Source organism: Nanorana parkeri, unplaced genomic scaffold (assembly GCF_000935625.1).
Source record: "Nanorana parkeri isolate BGI_ZX_2015 unplaced genomic scaffold, ASM93562v1 scaffold69, whole genome shotgun sequence".
Classification (NCBI taxonomy): Eukaryota; Metazoa; Chordata; class Amphibia; order Anura; family Dicroglossidae; genus Nanorana; species Nanorana parkeri.
The window spans coordinates 1,570,295-1,587,570 of NW_017306337.1; the positions used below are offsets into that span (position 1 = coordinate 1,570,295).

The 17,276-nt window shown below is 43.7% G+C and overlaps 1 protein-coding gene across 1 annotated transcript in view; it reads left to right on the forward strand.

Annotated features, from left to right (window-relative positions):
* The first annotated feature begins 2,747 nt into the window (after positions 1-2,747).
* The window catches only part of POLR2H (RNA polymerase II subunit H), a 20,127-nt gene continuing 5,598 nt past the window's right edge, over positions 2,748-17,276 (forward strand). Inside the window, exons 1-3 of the mRNA XM_018576498.1 lie at positions 2,748-2,758; positions 7,598-7,600; positions 13,951-14,038. Of these exons, the coding sequence (XP_018432000.1) occupies positions 13,966-14,038 (73 nt within the window). The 5' untranslated portion in view covers positions 2,748-2,758; positions 7,598-7,600; positions 13,951-13,965. The remainder of the gene's footprint in view (positions 2,759-7,597; positions 7,601-13,950; positions 14,039-17,276) is intronic.

Genomic DNA, 17,276 nt, shown 5'->3' on the forward strand with positions numbered 1-17,276 from the left:
ATTTAAAGTTGACAAATATATGTTATTTATTATACTATACTATACAGTTTTATCTTTCAGATTTAGTATACATTTTGAACTTTCTTTTTGTGTGCAAATAATATTTTTTGTATATTTTTATAGAAAATACAGATTTGATAAACATTTACTTATATATAATGTGGCATTAAAAAAAAATCAAAAGCGCATTCTTTTAATTCTGCAGGTCCCATGCGTTCAGAGAATATGAAATTTGAGGAGTCTTTTACTTTGAAATCTGTAAAAGAAAAATAGCAAAAATGGTCCAACCACCTGAGGTGAAAAATGGGAGGTAGGGTCCAGCAGTGAACTAGTTAACGTGTATCCAAAGCTAAGTCTTTTTTGTATAGAGTGAGGAAGGGCTAGAACCTCTGCCAGATGCGGCTGAACATCGATGTATACATTGCCGCAGCTGCAATGCTTTGCGTATCAGCAAAAAGTATACAGCATGTCATGTTTGGCAGGCGTGATGCTTGTCAAATGCAACCATTGCAACGAATGGGACCTCAATATCGCAATAGAAAATCCGCAATGGTATTTTAAAAAACTGCAGTATCACCAAAGAAACAGAAATGCAAAGCAGGCCAATCACAGCCTCTGTACTGCTCAATTAAAGTCAATGGGATTTTGCTGACCTGCGTTTAACGTGCATTTCCAAATGCATGAAAAATGCAGAAAAATAATACCCATTGACATGAGTTCTAAAACCTGCCCCTTGTCAATTATGCATCTGAAGTGGAATTCTGTCTCATCTTTAGCAGACCTGTGCAAATCTGTCTCAGTTTGCTGCTCGAAGCAGGGTTCACAAATACACAGAACACTCATAGGGATGTATTTATTAAAAATTCACACAGCCAATTGTCCTGCAAAACTCCCTGTATGTTAATTCTGTGCAAATGGAGAAAAAACTTTATTAGTGCTGTATATTTTCTTTCCAGAGTGAATGTTACATTCAGAAAATACCATATTATTCTAGAGGCCGAACACTCTGGAACGAAGACTTTGTGGTGTGAACCGGCCCTCTCTTTTGGCTGTCTCTCCCGTTTCTATCTGCTGCCTCTTCTCTCTCTCTGATGTCTCTTCTCTCACTGTATCTGCTGCCTTTCTCTCTCTCTGCTCTCTTCGCTCACGTTCTCTGCTGTCTTTCTTCTCTCTCTCTCTCTGATGTCTCTTCTCTCACTGTCTCTGCTGTCTCTCTTCTCTCTCTGCTGTCTCTTCTCTCACTTTTTCTACTGTCTTTCTTCTCTCTCTCTCTGCTGTCTATTGTCATTTTCTCTGATGTCTCTCTTCTCTCCCTCTGCTGTCTCTTCTCTCACTTTCTCTGCTGTCTTTCTTCTCTCTCTTTGCTGTCTCTCTCCTGTCTGTCTTTTCTTAAATCCACTGCAGCAGCTTCCATGGTCTCCTCCAACACAACACTGGCGTCCTGTCCTGCATATTACATAGAAGTGTATAGGGCTGTCTCCCAGCGTCTCGCTTTGTCTCTGGCCTAAGGGCCTGTTCACACGACGTCCGTTTTCTGTGCTGACCTGATCCGTACGCTCCTGCACTAAAAATGCATTCCAATGTATCCCTATGTGTTTTATGGGCTACAGTTCTCACGTGCGCAGTCCGTTCAGGTTACGACAGAAAAATACTGCATGTCACATTTTGTACGGTCAGGAAACGGTCCGGAATCGCAAAACGCGTCAAAAACACGTCAAAAAAAGCACTGCACTGCAGCTAACATACTGACAGCCCCACTCCAGCAGTTTTTTTTAACTGGAACGCATCAAAAATGCGGCAAAACACATAGCACCGTGTCTGCAGATCCGCACCTGATCCGGACCTGATACTCATGTGAACAGGCCCTTAGGACATAACCCCATAGAAGTCTATGAGGCTGTAATGCACAGGGACAACCAGGACTGTGAAAAAAACACCAGAGGCCGTAACCATTGGATCCAGGTAAGTATGTATCTGTAGAAGGGGACTTTAGGTCAGTGCAAAGGGGCAAATAGAATAAGTGCACTTTGTCTTAATGTGCCCTTATCCTTTAAGTGTTTTTCCTAGCAAGAAATAATAATACTAATACTAAATACTAAAAAAATTATAATAATAATATTGAAAACTAATACTGCCGAATCAATTTTAAATTCTTTTTAGAAACACCTCCTTAACTGAGCTTTCTTTTCCAACTCCCCTTCCTGACTAATGCAGCTTGTCACTGTTCACCTTACAACAACAGGGGCCATGCCAAGGTAAGCTCAAGACAAGGGTTAAGATCCGTCACAGCTGTCATTGTCATTGTCAAGCGCATTACTGACCCTAGGAAACAATGATAACTTCTACAAGAGGTCACTGATGTGAAGGGAATAAGCCAAGTGAAATGGCAAGTGCATGGGAACCACATTACAATGGAACAAAATAACAAATTGAAAGCCAAGAGAAATCAAGAGGAAAGTGTGAAACATACATTCAAACGCAGAAGAATAACAAAAAAAAAGTGATAGCTGTTTAAGCAGGAAGACACCCTTGTTGGGAAGAGCTGACAAAATTATTACAAACCACTGAAACAGATACAACACTTCCCACACTGGGGCAGGTCTATGTCCTAAATAAAACTGCTAACTAAACAGTGACTTACTTGCTGCAAGATCTTGAGTGTTAATGAAATTAGATTGCTTTGTTTTCACTGGGGACTGCTACCCTGCCCAGCACATGGTGGAAGGACATTTTAAAGGTGTTTAGTATGTAGTGATTGGTCTATGACTAAGGCTGTTTTAGGCTGAAACACCTTAGCTGGTGCTACTGTTTGGATGAGATGACCTTTCAAGAAATTATTGAGAAGACACTTGTGTCTGTATTTGCTTTCTGCTTGTGACGTACGCCTGGCCCAAACTCGCATTACGTCAATCACACGTGGCTATACACAGTTCTGAACCGAGCGTGGCGTCACAAGGACGTGGCGATACCACTCTCAGCCTCCCCCTGCACAGAGATTTCCCAGCTTGCGGGACACAATCTCAGGCCAGCGATTGTTACCAGGGTTGGGTAACTCCGCAGTTAACCCATTACGCACCAAACGTTCGCTGCCACCATGTTTTTTTTTATGGAAACACAGACCGTGCCCAGCAAGTGCTGTGACAATTTAAAACACTTAAACAATGCCTATGATACCGCTGTCCTCTCAGGCAGGAATATGATATAATTCACTATACAGTAGCGCTCTTCACAGAGGCAAGGATACCTTACGTTTTTATTTAGAACGTAGAGATAAGCTTAACGATTTTTAAGATTGTCCTTTAACCAGTTGACATCCGCGGTGTTAAACCCCCTTCCCATCCAGGCCATTTTTCAGTATTCAGCGCTGCGGTACTTTGACATTTATTCCGTCATGCAAAGCTGTACTGAAATGAATTTTATAACCTTTTTTGGGGACAGATAGAGCTTTCTTTTGGTGGTATTTATTCACCACTGGGGGTTTTTATTTTTTACTATATTAAAGGAAAAATTACCGAAAATTTTAAAAAAAAAACAGTTTCCCCTATATGAAATGATAAAAAATTTATTATTACCCAATTTTTTGGTAAAATATAAAAGACGGGGTCACGTCGGGTAAAAAGACACCAAACATGTCAAAAAGATATTCATAAAAAGAGACAAAATATATATACAACAGCAAAATAAAAGGGAATAAAACGAGAATACTCAACAGTCCTGAGTTTAGGAGTTCTGTTCAATAAACAAAAGAGAGTTCTGAAGGGCTCTTCTTCAAGCAAGCTTAAGGCCCCATTCACGCACGAATTGGCCTGCACGTACAACTCTGTGGTGCATGCAGGGCCGTACCAAGTAGCTGCCGGGAAGGACAGGTGCTGCGTGTGATTAGAACGCAGCCCCCGTCCTTCTCTATGGGATCTTATGGCCCCGCACGCAGCACGGAGCTGTACGAGCAGGCCGATTCGTGTGTGAATGGGGCCTTACAGATAATATCCAGCGATTAAAGGGGAACTCTTCTGCGATGTTAAGACTTCTTGATGTTGCTGGAGTTTCTTTATTGATGTTTCAAAACAGGAGCCTTTAATAGTTGCCTTGACAGCATCTTTTTTTAGCCCTTTGGGGGGTGTCACGGAGCCGGCCCCTAGGGCAGGGCTCGGGAGGGACAGCCGGGGGGACGAACCTTTATTTTACACTATCACCGCCCAATTCCAAATTATGAAATGGAGCTGATATTGTTACTCAGGTTTGCAACTTGTGGGTGAATGCTGGGTCACCTGGGTCATTACCTCTACCAGACATGCTTGCGTTTATCAACTTGTCCACTGGTGATAGTGGAGTGTCTGGTGACATGCCTTTAATTAGGGACAGCTATAAAAGGTTTAGAGGGTCATTTGGGACTCTCACTAGGGCTGGGGCAATAAAGATCACAGGCCAGATAAGCAGATCTCTGTTCTGTGGAGTGAGGAGGTACCTGGCAAATGACTAAATGAAGGCCTGCATTTGCTCTGAACTGGGGGACAATAGAATGCAATATTTAGTATTCAGACTCAAACCCCACTATCGTCACACTGCTATTCTTGGAGTCCTGAGGAGGATTTATACTGTGCATGGTGATGAATGAGCGCAGGGGCAACATATGAGGAGGAGCAGTGTATCGGTAATTTAGTGCTAACTAAACAGTCATGCAGTGAATACATAGTAATGGCCACTGGCTCCCAACTGGTTATTATGTGTAAGCCCTCAGGGGCAGGGCCCTCCTTACCATCTTGTCTTGATTTGTATTGTGATTGTAATGTCTTCCTTATATTGTAAAGCACTGCGCAAACTGTTGGCGCTATATAAATCCTGTATAATAATAATAATAATGTGGCTGTCAGAAGTAAAGCAGTCATGGGAGTAATATAGGGTTTGCCATTACTGACCTCCTTCTTCTGATGATGGTAGTTGCCTGGCTGCTATGCTGACTAACTAGTCTTAATACTTTTAAAGCCACTGAACTTAGTCAAGCATGGATAGAAGGTTAGATAAAAGTCCTTATTTATGCATTTGTTCTGGGTCCGTAGCTAAAAGTATTGGGCCCAAAGGGCCAGCTAGTATCTTCATTGCTCACCTCCTGGTGATGATGGTAGTGTCTTGGCTGGTATGCTGATCTACTAGCTTTAATACTTCCCAAGCCACTGACCTGGGTCAAACCCGGAGAGAAAATTAGACTATGGGTCCTTATTTATGCATTTGTTCTTGGTCCATAGCTCAAAGTATTGTGCCCAGAGGGCCAGCTAGCCAACTAGCATCTATATTGCTGACCTACTTCTGATGATGGTAGTTGCCTAGCTTTTATTTTGACTTACTAGCTTTAATACTTTCCAAGCCACTGACCTGAGTTAAACATTGAGAAAAGGTTAGACAAAAGTCCCTATATACAAAATTCAGAGCTGTATCTAGCTCCTTTTGTGCCCGAGGCAAGAACAGAAAATTGTACCCCCCAACAGACCTGTGCCGTATGTGATGTCATGCGCCCCGCCTCCAGGGTGGCGGAGCGCATGTGCAGAATGCGCGGGTGACCAAATCCCAAAATAGCATAATTTTTTTTTCTTTTGACGAAGCCAATAAAAACAGGGAGGGGGTTATTTACTTTTTATTATTTATTGTTTTCACTGTTGGGGGGCTTTGGGGAAATATCAGAGGTCTTGACAGACCCCTGACATTTCCCTTTTGAAATAGAGAAAGAGATTGAGGACACAGAGTCCTGTGCCCATACAGGTCGGGGAGAGCAGCGGGGATCCGAGGAGAAGCTGGAGCCTGTGCTGCTCCTCTTCTCCCTGCTGAGCCACGGCTGTGTTGACCTCCTGGTAATGATGGTAGTTGAATGCCTGTTATGCTACTAGCTTTAATACTTTCCAAGCCACTGACCTGAGTCAAGTATGCAGAATGCAGAATAGGTTAGACAAAAGTCCTTATTTATGCATTTGCGCTGGGTCCATAGCTCAAGGTATTGAGCCCAGAGAGCCAGCTAGTCAACTAACATCTTCAGAGGGAGAGGTCAGCAAAGTCTCAAGACTTGTTTATTTTAAGCACTGTTTCCACATAACAAATTGTTTCCCTCTACCCCTTAAGATGTTCAGAAGTAGCTCAATGTAGACAATTAAAGCAAAGACTGGGCCCAGTTCCCCCCATCTGTCCCCAAACCAGGGAGATATCTATGACAGGTGACAGAATTGTACAGCCACTTGTTATAATCTTCCAGGGTCTGCAGATAAACTCTGCGCTCTCATTAATTCATATGAGAGTTAATCTGGAGTATGAGCTCATACTCTGAAACTCCATAGGCATGGACCAGCAACAGGAACAGGTTACATAGTTACATAGTTACATAGTATTTGAGGTTGAATAAAGACATTAGTCCATCAAGTCCAACCTATTAGGATCTCATTCTAGGAGTACCCGTACCCCTGTATATTACGGTCCCTTAAGAAATCGTCCAAAAGTAGTTGGTTGGATCCCGGCACAATTGTCGGGATCCGCTTCAGCTGCGGCGTCTCAGTATACCGCAAGCAGTAGCTCGCGGTATACTGCGAGCTACAGCTCGCGGTATACTGAGCCTAGGGTGACGGGAGGAAGCTAGTTTGTGTCCTCCCGTTACTCTAAGGAGAACTATGGGGAAAAGCCTTAACCCCATAGTTCTCCTTTAAGTTAAAGGCATTAGTTTGATACATTTCTGAGATCATTTTAGAAATCATTGACAGGTATATTTGACCTCCTTTTGTCTTGCATCTAACCTGCTTCAAGCAGGTTTTTGCTCGGGAGTCTATGGGATTGCAAAATTCGTCTGATGTAAACCAACACAGGCCCTTAGATTGGGATGGGGGTCTATGTCAGAAGTGTAACTGCTTCTAAGGTTTTACCTGCCGAAATTATTTGTATCTCTGTCAATCCAGTCCCTACAAAGCTTTTGCCTGGCAAGGGAGGAGATCTGATCTGATGCAGTATCACATTTACTAGGTTTCCACCTCAACCCTGAGACTCGACAATGAAAAGTGTAGAAGTACCCTGATAAGTTAATTTCTCTGGCTCACTCCTCCTATAACACTACTAACTGGCTTCTTGTGCATCTTCTCCCTCCCCCTTTCTTAGCTTTTCTGCACAGTAGACCGCAAGATACCTGGTCAAATTCAGGTACTTACGCTGCTGGCGTTTAAAAAAAAATATTTCATGATGCATTAATAATTACTGAGCTGCATTCATTTGTGCTTTTTATATCTGCCTGGAATTCATCTTTAATGTATTTCTAAACTGCTAACAAGTTGCTCATCTCTTTACATAGCTCAATGCTCTGCACAGAGGACATACAGTCTGATGTACCTAACCAAAGCCATACCAAGGGTTTCATTTATAAAAGTTGCCTTTCACATGGCACTAGACCCCCTAGATGGCACTGATGAGTATAGGAAATGTCATGCTAGTTTAGCATGAATGAAGTCCCAAGACACACATTGGGGCCATTTTGGGTGGAACCTAATTAACCTATCAGTATGTTTTAAGTTGAGGAAAGACACTATATAACATACACACAACAAACACTTCATGTAGACATTGTCCCTGTTAGGCTGTGTAACCCTATCCTGGAACGGGCCCCTTTAAGGAAACCTTGATGTTGCAACTGACCGGGGCCCGAGTAAACCAAAGACTGATAGGACATGAGCTCTACGGACAGTCACCTCTTGGCCACCTGCCTCCTCATACAAATGCTCTCCTCTGCCGGGCTTCTTGTCATCTTCGCTCTTGTGTTCTGGAGTCATGCTGCCACCACACCTCACACAGCTCAGCTGAGCGCTGGAAGCAGAAGCACGCAACCTGATGGAATTGCCTGCACAGCGCCCCCTGCTGGCCGGCTGACCGAAACAAACATAAATTAACAACACTAGAGCGCAGAGAATGAGGTAAACCAGCAAGCTTCGGTGCTGTGTATCGGGGCATTTTGACAAGTGCAAGTACTTGTCAAAATGCCTGTATCGGTCCTGGTAACGATGCTAATACCGGTATCGGGACATCCCTAACTAACGCTATCAATAAATATGTTAAGTGTAAAATAATAAAATAAATACAAACTAAAACCAAAAATTGTAAAAAAAAACATATATATTTTTTTTTTTTCTGTACATGTGTAAATCTCCTTGAGAAGCCAATTTAATACTAAAGGGTTAAACCATCAATCTGAATGAGGATCTCCTCTAATCCAAACTGTGTCATTTCTCTTATCTCCCTGCTGACTGTCCTGGGCTGTCTGTCCCTTATCACTGCTGCAACCTGCTAATTGATTCAGTGTATTGTTCTACTGGAGGTGACTCACGATTCTTTTAACACAGTAACTCCTCTAATGACTCATGATTCTTTAACTCAAAGAATCTAATGAGTCTACTAACTAAGTAGACTCATTTGATTCTTTTAACTAGTAGACTCATTCGAATCTTAAGGTGCCCACACCTTACGACCATCGCAAGACTTTTGTCTTGCGATGGTCGTACGCTTATTGAAAGCTCGTACGATCTGGCCACCTTGGACGGGCAGATCGTACTTGCGATCATCGAAAGCCCGCCCCGCTGAGGGGCGGGATCCGGATGACGGCAATGCAGAACGGGCAGTGTGCGTGTGCGCACACCGGCCCGTTCCTCAGCTATCAGACGAGCAGGCTGGAAACCCGCCGACAATCATACGATTCTCGGCGGGTTTTCGAGCATGTTGGTTCGACAAAAGACGTGCGACCGTACAGTAGAAAAGGTCGCACGTCTTCGTTCTCACTGCTCGATTCTCGTACGATCGCGGGATTTCGCCTGATTCTCGTACGAGAATCGTGCAGTGTATGGGCACCTTTAGACTCCTATGATTCATAGACTCTGTGTACTGTGACTCAGAGATGTGATTGGTTGCAGGGGCGGGCTGGGAGGGGCTGGCAGAAGCCTGGCTTTCACTCTGATCATATTACAAGAGCTGCTAGAGCAGGGGGGCCCATTAGGTAGATCGTGATCAAAGCTGATGCTGGTAGATCACGAAGGGTGTGAATGGCGGCCCCTTTATTCCATTTTGTTATATTTATTTAGCTGTGCACAAATGATTACCTATTAGCCTGCGTCTGCTGAGCCAAGCTCCCTGACACCTTTCTGGTGGATTCTGGTGGTTGAAGTGCTATTTATTACATAAAAGAATATTAGTTTACACAGCCTGTTGCACTACGGTGTTTGCAAAATACAGCAAGGTAAGCCAGGAGAGAGAGCGGGGAGAGACAGCCAGGAAAGAGAGAGAGGAGAGACAGCCAGGGGAGAGAGCAAGGAGAGACAGCCAAGAGACCGAAGAGAGACAGCCAGGAGAGAAAATTAGGAATGACAGCCAGGAGAGAGAGAGCGAGGAGAGAAAAGGATCAGCTCACTCAGATGAATCGACTCCTCCAGTTCACGGAAAAGAATAGATTCAAAAGAACGATTCGTTCATGAACTGGACACATCTCTAGTGGCATTTACCGGGTGTAGGTCGAGAGAGCAGGACGTGTATGTGGCTGCTGTGAACCAGAGGGTTGCTCTACTTCTAGGGCCATCAATCGATGTTAACACTAAATTGATGAGCAGTAAAAGCTTTTAAATCAGTTTTTTTTTTTTGCTATTTCGCAGTCACACACAATTTTAGGGCTTGCCATGTTTGGCATCTATTTACCAGACACATCCCTATATTTCATATTTTAACCAAAAATTGGGTATTATAGTCTGTTTTTGTGCACTAAAACTAATTTTAGTGCATTTTACCCTAAAAAAAAATGGTTTGATTGCAATGTAAAAAAACTGTGACTACCATTTTTTTTATTTTACAGGGTCTCTGCTTTTTAAAAATATAATTGCTTTGGGGGTTTTAAGCTGTTTTCTACCCAGAACTTCAGATTTTATGTGTGTGCAAAGATTAGGAAATTGCATCGGACAGCAAGCGGTAAAAAACGAATAGGAGCAAATACAGCCCTTGTAACTGAACCCAGGAGCCCAGCACACCAAGAGGGCCAAACACTATTTTTATTACTGAATTTTAAAATAACCTGCAGCTCTCATTTCACACGGGACAATAACTAAATGAGATAGTAAACCTATGACTTAATGGAAGTGATGTTTCCTTCCTAAAAGGAGAGAAAAAACGAACAAAAGTCGAATTCCAGCCCAAAGTTGTTTCTGATCGATTTTCAATGAACTGAAAGAATAAATCTGATAGGTTGCTATAAGCAGCAACTCCGCTATTGTGACCATTTCCCTTCGTTTCCTATGGGTCGGTCTGCAGCATGGCAATGACACGCACAGTGCGTTCCAGCAGAGTACAGAGAGCTACAGCGTGCAGCTGACAGGAAGCGGAAGTGGCGACCCCGGAAGTAGATGTACCACAGAGCAGCGGGACTTGAAGACTCAGCAGCGGAGTGGCCATCCGGTGTTCAGATGTACGTATAGCTCCGGCTAGCTTTATTTGCTAGTCTACGTGTCCTTATATATATGGTGTTTCATTCCATTCCGAGCAAAGTAATCAGTCAGCGGTGAGGTATAATGCCCCGGATACGCACTGTGTGCTGTGCTCCAGCCATGTGGTTGTTCTCGATTCTGATAGGGCTGTATAATGTGACATGGCAGTATATGACATCTGTAGGATGGCAGAATGTCAGCTCGTGTTTTATGATCCGATACCAGAGAAGATCAGCCTTATACACTAAACCAGAGGATGTGGTAATACATGATACTCATTAAATAGAAATATAAGTGATCTGCCTCCAGGAAACTGGTGGGTATGGCTTACAGCACCCTGCTCATCTTCATGTTTTCACATTGTCTTCCTGAATAAACCTTAATATACTATGGAAAAACCATGTCACAAAGCAGATGCCTATCAGGTAATAGACACGTCTTAAATCTGAACTCCAGCAATTACCTGAAATCTACCATTGCAGTGCAGTCAGGTCCTCTGCCACTGCTGCACTGCAAAGGCTACATTCACTATACCTCTAGGGAAGGGGTCTCAAACTCAATTTACTCAGGGGCCACTGGACAAATTTGTCAGTCCCGTGGGGACTGTGACTATATATGGTAGCAGTGTTAATGTCTGCACATGTTACAAGCGGCAACTGTCACCCATTAGAGTTAATGAGCAGGTGTGTACATGTAGAGGCTGTCTCCTGCAGCCGACAGAAATGCAGACCGTGTAGCTGCTCCCGCAAGTTTGGTATGTGGTCTGTGACCACTTTCCTGACTTGTGAGCTGGCTGCGGGTCATATAGTGCCGGCTTGTGGGCCAGAGTTGTCCCGCGGACCGGTACTTTGAGACCCCTGCTCTAGGGGCAGAGGAATGTCCTGGGATAATTACATCATTCCTCATTCCATCAGGCTTCCTCCACAATGTGCAAACTGTCCAATGAAGTCTCTTTAAGGAGCTCCAGCCAGCTGTCACACTCTGATGACATCACATACATTGTACTCCTGGTAGCCCTACATTGTATGTGCACTGGAAGCTTGCTGAAGCAAGGTGTAAGATAGGTATTACAGCACATTCCCCTACCCCTAGACTTGAAGGGTTTGTTCACCTTTTTAAGAAATAAAACAACACTTGCTAACATACCTGTAGACACTTTATGCAATGGCAAAAGACTGCAGATTCTTTTAATGGTTCTGTGCTGCTTTCTCACTAGCATGGACAAACCATTACGATGAGCTTCCGCTAGCACTACAAGAGGGAGTGTCCTTCTTTTCCCAAGTGCCGCGTAATGCACTCTCTCGCTCTTGACGGCTCCGTGATTGCGACAGGAGAGAGCAATGCTGGGGGGGAAATTTCTGGATTTCGGCTTTAATTATTTTAAACTATATCTAAAAAGAGTAAGAAATTATTAAAACCCACCTCAAGTGTGTTTCTTTCCTTCACTTCCTGTATCAAGACAACAGGAAGTATGAGGAGAACTCTCTAAAGTAAGATAAATCTTCTTAGAGCCTGGGTTCACACCTAGGCGTATCGAAAATGCGCGTTTGTTGCGCATTTCTACCGCAATTCGCGGGTTAAAAAAAAGGTACGACAAACGCGCGTTTCCGAGGGCTACTTGGCTGTATCCCAATGGAAACGCACAACAAAAACGGCCCAAAGAAGCTCCTGTACTTCTTTGGGCGTAGGGCGTTTTGTAGCGCGTTCATACGGCCTGTAATACGCCCAGGTGTGAACCATACCCATAGGAAATAATGGGATTTTGGTGTTTGAGCGTTTTGCAGAGCGTTCGAACACACTACAAAACGCCCAGGTGTGAACCAGGGCTTAGTTGTCACTGACACAAGTGTTTTAATTTGCCCTCTATTTCTGACCCAATCACTACTGGATTGTCCATCACTTTAATCCTGGTGACAGTGGGCACAGGGACAGATAAGGCTCCAATCACAAAGCTTAAAAAAACCAGGGTAGAGATCCTTTCCAGTTCCAGTAAGATTGTAAAATTAGTCCTATGGAAGAAACCTTATCTTGAGCCCTATGAACTGAGAATAGAATGGCCATTGTAGAGCCCATGAAGAGAGAGAATCTCCCCAGCAGGGAGATGTGCAACAATAGAATCTGACAGAAGGTTTACCCTTCACCCCTCATCAAAAACGTGTACAAATTATGCCTCTAGAGACACTTTGAAGCAAACCAGTGACATTTTGTGACCTCATAAACTGTTGTGTTCCATTGAGTATCCTCTATAGTCAGGGCTTGAAAAATGCACTCGTCCTCTCGTCTGTGATGAGAGGACGCTAGTGCCGGATGAGTAGCTTCCCGACTGGCTGTTGTAATTAAACGGCGGGCCGGGAGCTTTACATTCATTATATTTACTTTGTATTAGCAACAGCCGGGAGCTTCTGAGATAGCTGTTGTGGGAGGTCAGCGCGGCCGAAGAAAAGTGTGACCGGCCGCAGCTCTCTCACGCCGCCCAATGGACTCCATACTGTCCCCATTGAGCATCCCCCACATACTTTTTTACTATCATTTACAGGGCTTGAAAAATAACTTGTCCTCTCGTCACGCCAGTGCCGGACAAGTGACAGCGCGCGCCGGTTTAAATAGTAACCAGCGCGCGCTGTGCAAAGGTTAATAAAAAATGTTTCCTGTAGTTCTTTAAAGCACCTATTTATTGCAGTAAAAATGCTCTTCTAGCCCTTGCACTGCAGCGCCTTGTGCCATCAGAGCTTAGTAACAGCCACAACCCTTAGCATCATCACACAGACTTATATTGAGCAGCATGGGAGGAGGCATATCTGGCCATTTCAGTTACATTACCGAGAGCAATGGACAGGGCTTGAAAAATCCGCTCGTCCTCCCGTCTGTGACGAGAGGACGGCGGAGCCCGACGAGTAGCTTCCTGCCCGGCCGTTGTAATTAAAAGGCCGGCCGGGAGCTTTACATATACAAGTGACCGCTTGTATAGGAGCAGCTGTCACTGCCTTGCCGGTCTCGAGATCTCCCTTTGATCTCCTCTCTAGCCCCCTATGTGATAGCAATAAAGTTGTGTAAAAAAAAAAAAAAGGCTTGACATGTTTGGTGTCTATTTACCCGACGTGACCCCGTCTTTTATATTTTACCACAAATATGGGTAAACATAAATGTTTTATAACATAACGTAGGAAACACTTTTTTTTTTTTCTTCCCCAAAGTTTACTGTACTTTTTTCATTATATAGTTAAAAAAAATAAACCCCCCCCAGTGGTTATTATTTACCTCCCAGAGAAAGCTCTATGTGACGTGTCCCTAAAAATGTTAACATAAATTGCAAGGCTATAGTCCGGTCATGCTGACTGGTGAGAAGCCCTAAAATGTTTCAAGCCCTGGCTATAGTAAACATCAGTGAGAGGATATTGTCCTGAACCCTTCTGTAAATGTATTGTCTTTCTCAGAATTGTGTTGCTGTGCCCTCACTTTATTCTTTCTCCCATAGTCTTTGTAGGGAATAATGGCTGGCATTCTGTTTGAAGATATCTTTGATGTAAAAGATATTGACCCTGAAGGACGAAAATTCGATCGAGGTAAATTTTAAATTTGGCTTATCACTGATTTATGACATTTCCCATTTTATTGAAAGAAAAGTCCATCATTTTGATCTATCTTTATCACAATGTAAAGGAATCCATTTGATTCAGTTAATCTCTCTTGTAAACAAAAAGCAGGATCCTGCCATAATGGCATGTAAAGCTTATCTCCAGACACATACAAAAGGATGCTGAAGTGCAGCATTGTGCTCACCATATATAAGGCTTTTGTTTTCTTCTACAGGTGGCTCCATTGTATTACAATTCTTCTTCAAATCTTGCTGTCATGGTGTCAGTGCTTTCAATTTTCACATTTCGATGGAGGGGACTGGTTACCACAACGGTCTCCGTGTATTCTGAGAGACAGGCCTCCTCAGTACCCTTACATTAGTTTTGCTCAGTTTGCTTCAGGCAGTGCTGACCTAGGGTGATAACTGCATAAATTGAGGTACAGATAGCTCCTCCTCACCTAGCGCTGCTTAGCCCCGCTTCTTTCCATAGCTCAGCATTGCTTAAATTCCTTCCCAGGTCTGCTTAGTTCCACTCCCTATACAGCTCTGCATTTCTTAGATCCTTGCCCAGCTCCAGCTATCACCACTCCTCTCCATAGCCCAGTATTGTTCAGCTGCTAGCTGTCTATGATTGTCTTGTGTGAACCTGATACAATGGTATTTAATAGGAATACAACAGCTACAAAATATGTGGAGGGAGAGATGATTGTACTTATAGGAGCAGTTAGTCCACTAACAGGCATTCTAGGGCAACCTTTTTTCCTCAGAGGTAAATCTAATAATGTTCAGATCCTGGGGCCCCTTTTACTATTAATGTATTAGTGTTTAGTGGGAAAAATATCCTTTACATTGGAAGAATGCCCCTCCTTACAGTTGTGGTCAGAATGCCACCCTTACAGACAGCTAAAAAAAAGATAATTGGTGTCATGCAGCTGGATCTGGCGAGTGGCATTGGCCCCAGATCTTTTCTGGAACCCACGGCAACCTCTGGAGAAACCCTAGCTCATGGTGGCTATTCTAGAGCCCTGGTTCTCAACTGGTGGGTCGTGACCCAAAAGTGGGTCGCGACCTCATGTTCAGAGGGTCGGCACATGCTTTCCACTTTTCTAGGTGAGAGGCTCCTCTGCCTCCCCTTAGCGCAGCACTGTCAGGTCTCTCGCCAAGCAGCCATTCAAAATATGCTGCTCGGTGCCGAGTCTCAGCTTGAGGTGGGATAGGATGGGGGGTATGGCAGCAAGGGAGCTCCATCCATACATGTATTGCTTATAGCTCCCTCATGTGTCCTGTAGAGGTGACTGGACCGAAGTGACATCACATTCTGGCTCCCAGCACCTCTACAGGGCATGTAAGGGAGCTGTACAAGCAATGCACATATGAATGGAGCTCCATCACAGCACAGCAGCCCACACTGGACCCCAGGATGAGGATCCACTCCAGTTCTCGTAAGGAAGGGAGACTGGGCAGATCTTAAAATTTTTTTTGTAGTGTGTACCCTAATTCTGTGCATTCCATTGCAGTGTGACTTGGGTCATGACTTGATGACCAATGATAAATGTGGGTCCTGGGGTTACACAGGTTGAGAACCACTGTTCTAGAGCACGGGTTTCTCCATACTACCTTAACTCCTTACTTTAGCACACTCCACAACCTATCGAATCTCGTTCCCGTCTAACCTCTATGTCTTATACTAAAGGTATTTGGATGTACTCTAAGAATAACTACAACCTCTTCCCCTCTGTGTTCTTTTCTATACACACCAGCCCTGCTGGCCACGCATGTTCATGGTACTGCTCATCAATGGCAGATTTAATGATATAATTCTTAAGAGTACGAGGATTCTTCTGCCTTTCCCTGACCTTAGTTCCATATTTAATCTCCCCCTGCGCTGCCCATTTGCATATCTCCAAATTTAACACTATGCTTATTCTATTACCCCTACGCTTGCCTTCCCCAAAGTGACCCAGACAATATGTCTGGAGGGTCCTTAACGCAAACACATGATCTCTGATGTCTATAAGCTTTTAGTCACTTTCCCAGGAGAACCTTTTCCTAAACATAATTATTTTATATGTATAATTGGGAGGCATTGTTTGGGAGAGAACTGGATTTGGAAGAGTGGGAGAAGATTTGGCTCAATGCAAATAGAACCTCAATTTGTACGCTATATAAGGAAAATCAATTAAAAATCCTATATCACTGGTACCATACCCCAGATCTCTTAGAGGATCAACCCAACAATTCCCTCCACGTGCTGTAGATACAACAATGCTACCTGCAACTTATACCATATATTTTGGGAATGCCCTCCAATTCAGGCCTACTGGAAACTGGTAATGTCTCTTGTTGATTTCCCGATAGTCATAGATCCTGTATGCTGCTTGTTGGGTCTCCCTTTCCCACTCATCCCCAGACACTCAACCAAACTAGCTAATTATGTTCTGACTGCCGCTATATATCTCATCTCCCTAAAATGGAAACAATCCTCGCCACCCTCTCACCTCGAAGCGCATCCACAACATTTTCCATATGGCACAATTGCGAAACACCTTACCTAAATTTGAGAAAACTTTGTCCCCCTGTCAGTCAGTGTTTTTTCGAACAATATTGTTCCTCTCTTCGACTTTGCGGGTTTTGAGAGGACCCTATTCGGATTGGGGGCACGGATTCTCTCCTCTCTTTCTTTTCTTTCTTCTCTCCCCTTTCCCCTCTCTCTTCCCTTTCCTCTCTCTCTTCCCTTTCCTCTCTCTCTTCCCTTTCCTCTCTCTCTTCCCTTTCCTCTCTCTCTTCCCTTTCCTCTCTCTCTTCCCTTTCCTCTCTCTCTTCCCTTTCCTCTCTCTCTTCCCTTTCCTCTCTCTCTTCCCTTTCCTCTCTCTCTTCCCTTTCCTCTCTCTCTTCCCTTTTTCTTTTTCTCTCCTATCTCTTTTCTTGTTCCCATTTTGTTTTCCGTACTTTGCCTTATGCTTGCAATGTGGTCTCTTATCTAAGATTACTGATTAGTTATTTGCTCTGATAGTTAAGTTTAATGTATACTTTGAACATGATGCGCTTTGTACCCTACTCCACATATTTCAAAACTATGTTTTACATTTCTTGTTCTGTAACTTGTTTATTAATACTGGGGCATGCTCTAGAGCTGCAGAAGAGGTAGACTTCAGTCATGCCTGGAGATCAGCTTTAAAACAGCAGCATTTTGACAAAGCCTGGCTCACCTAAATTCACAGTAA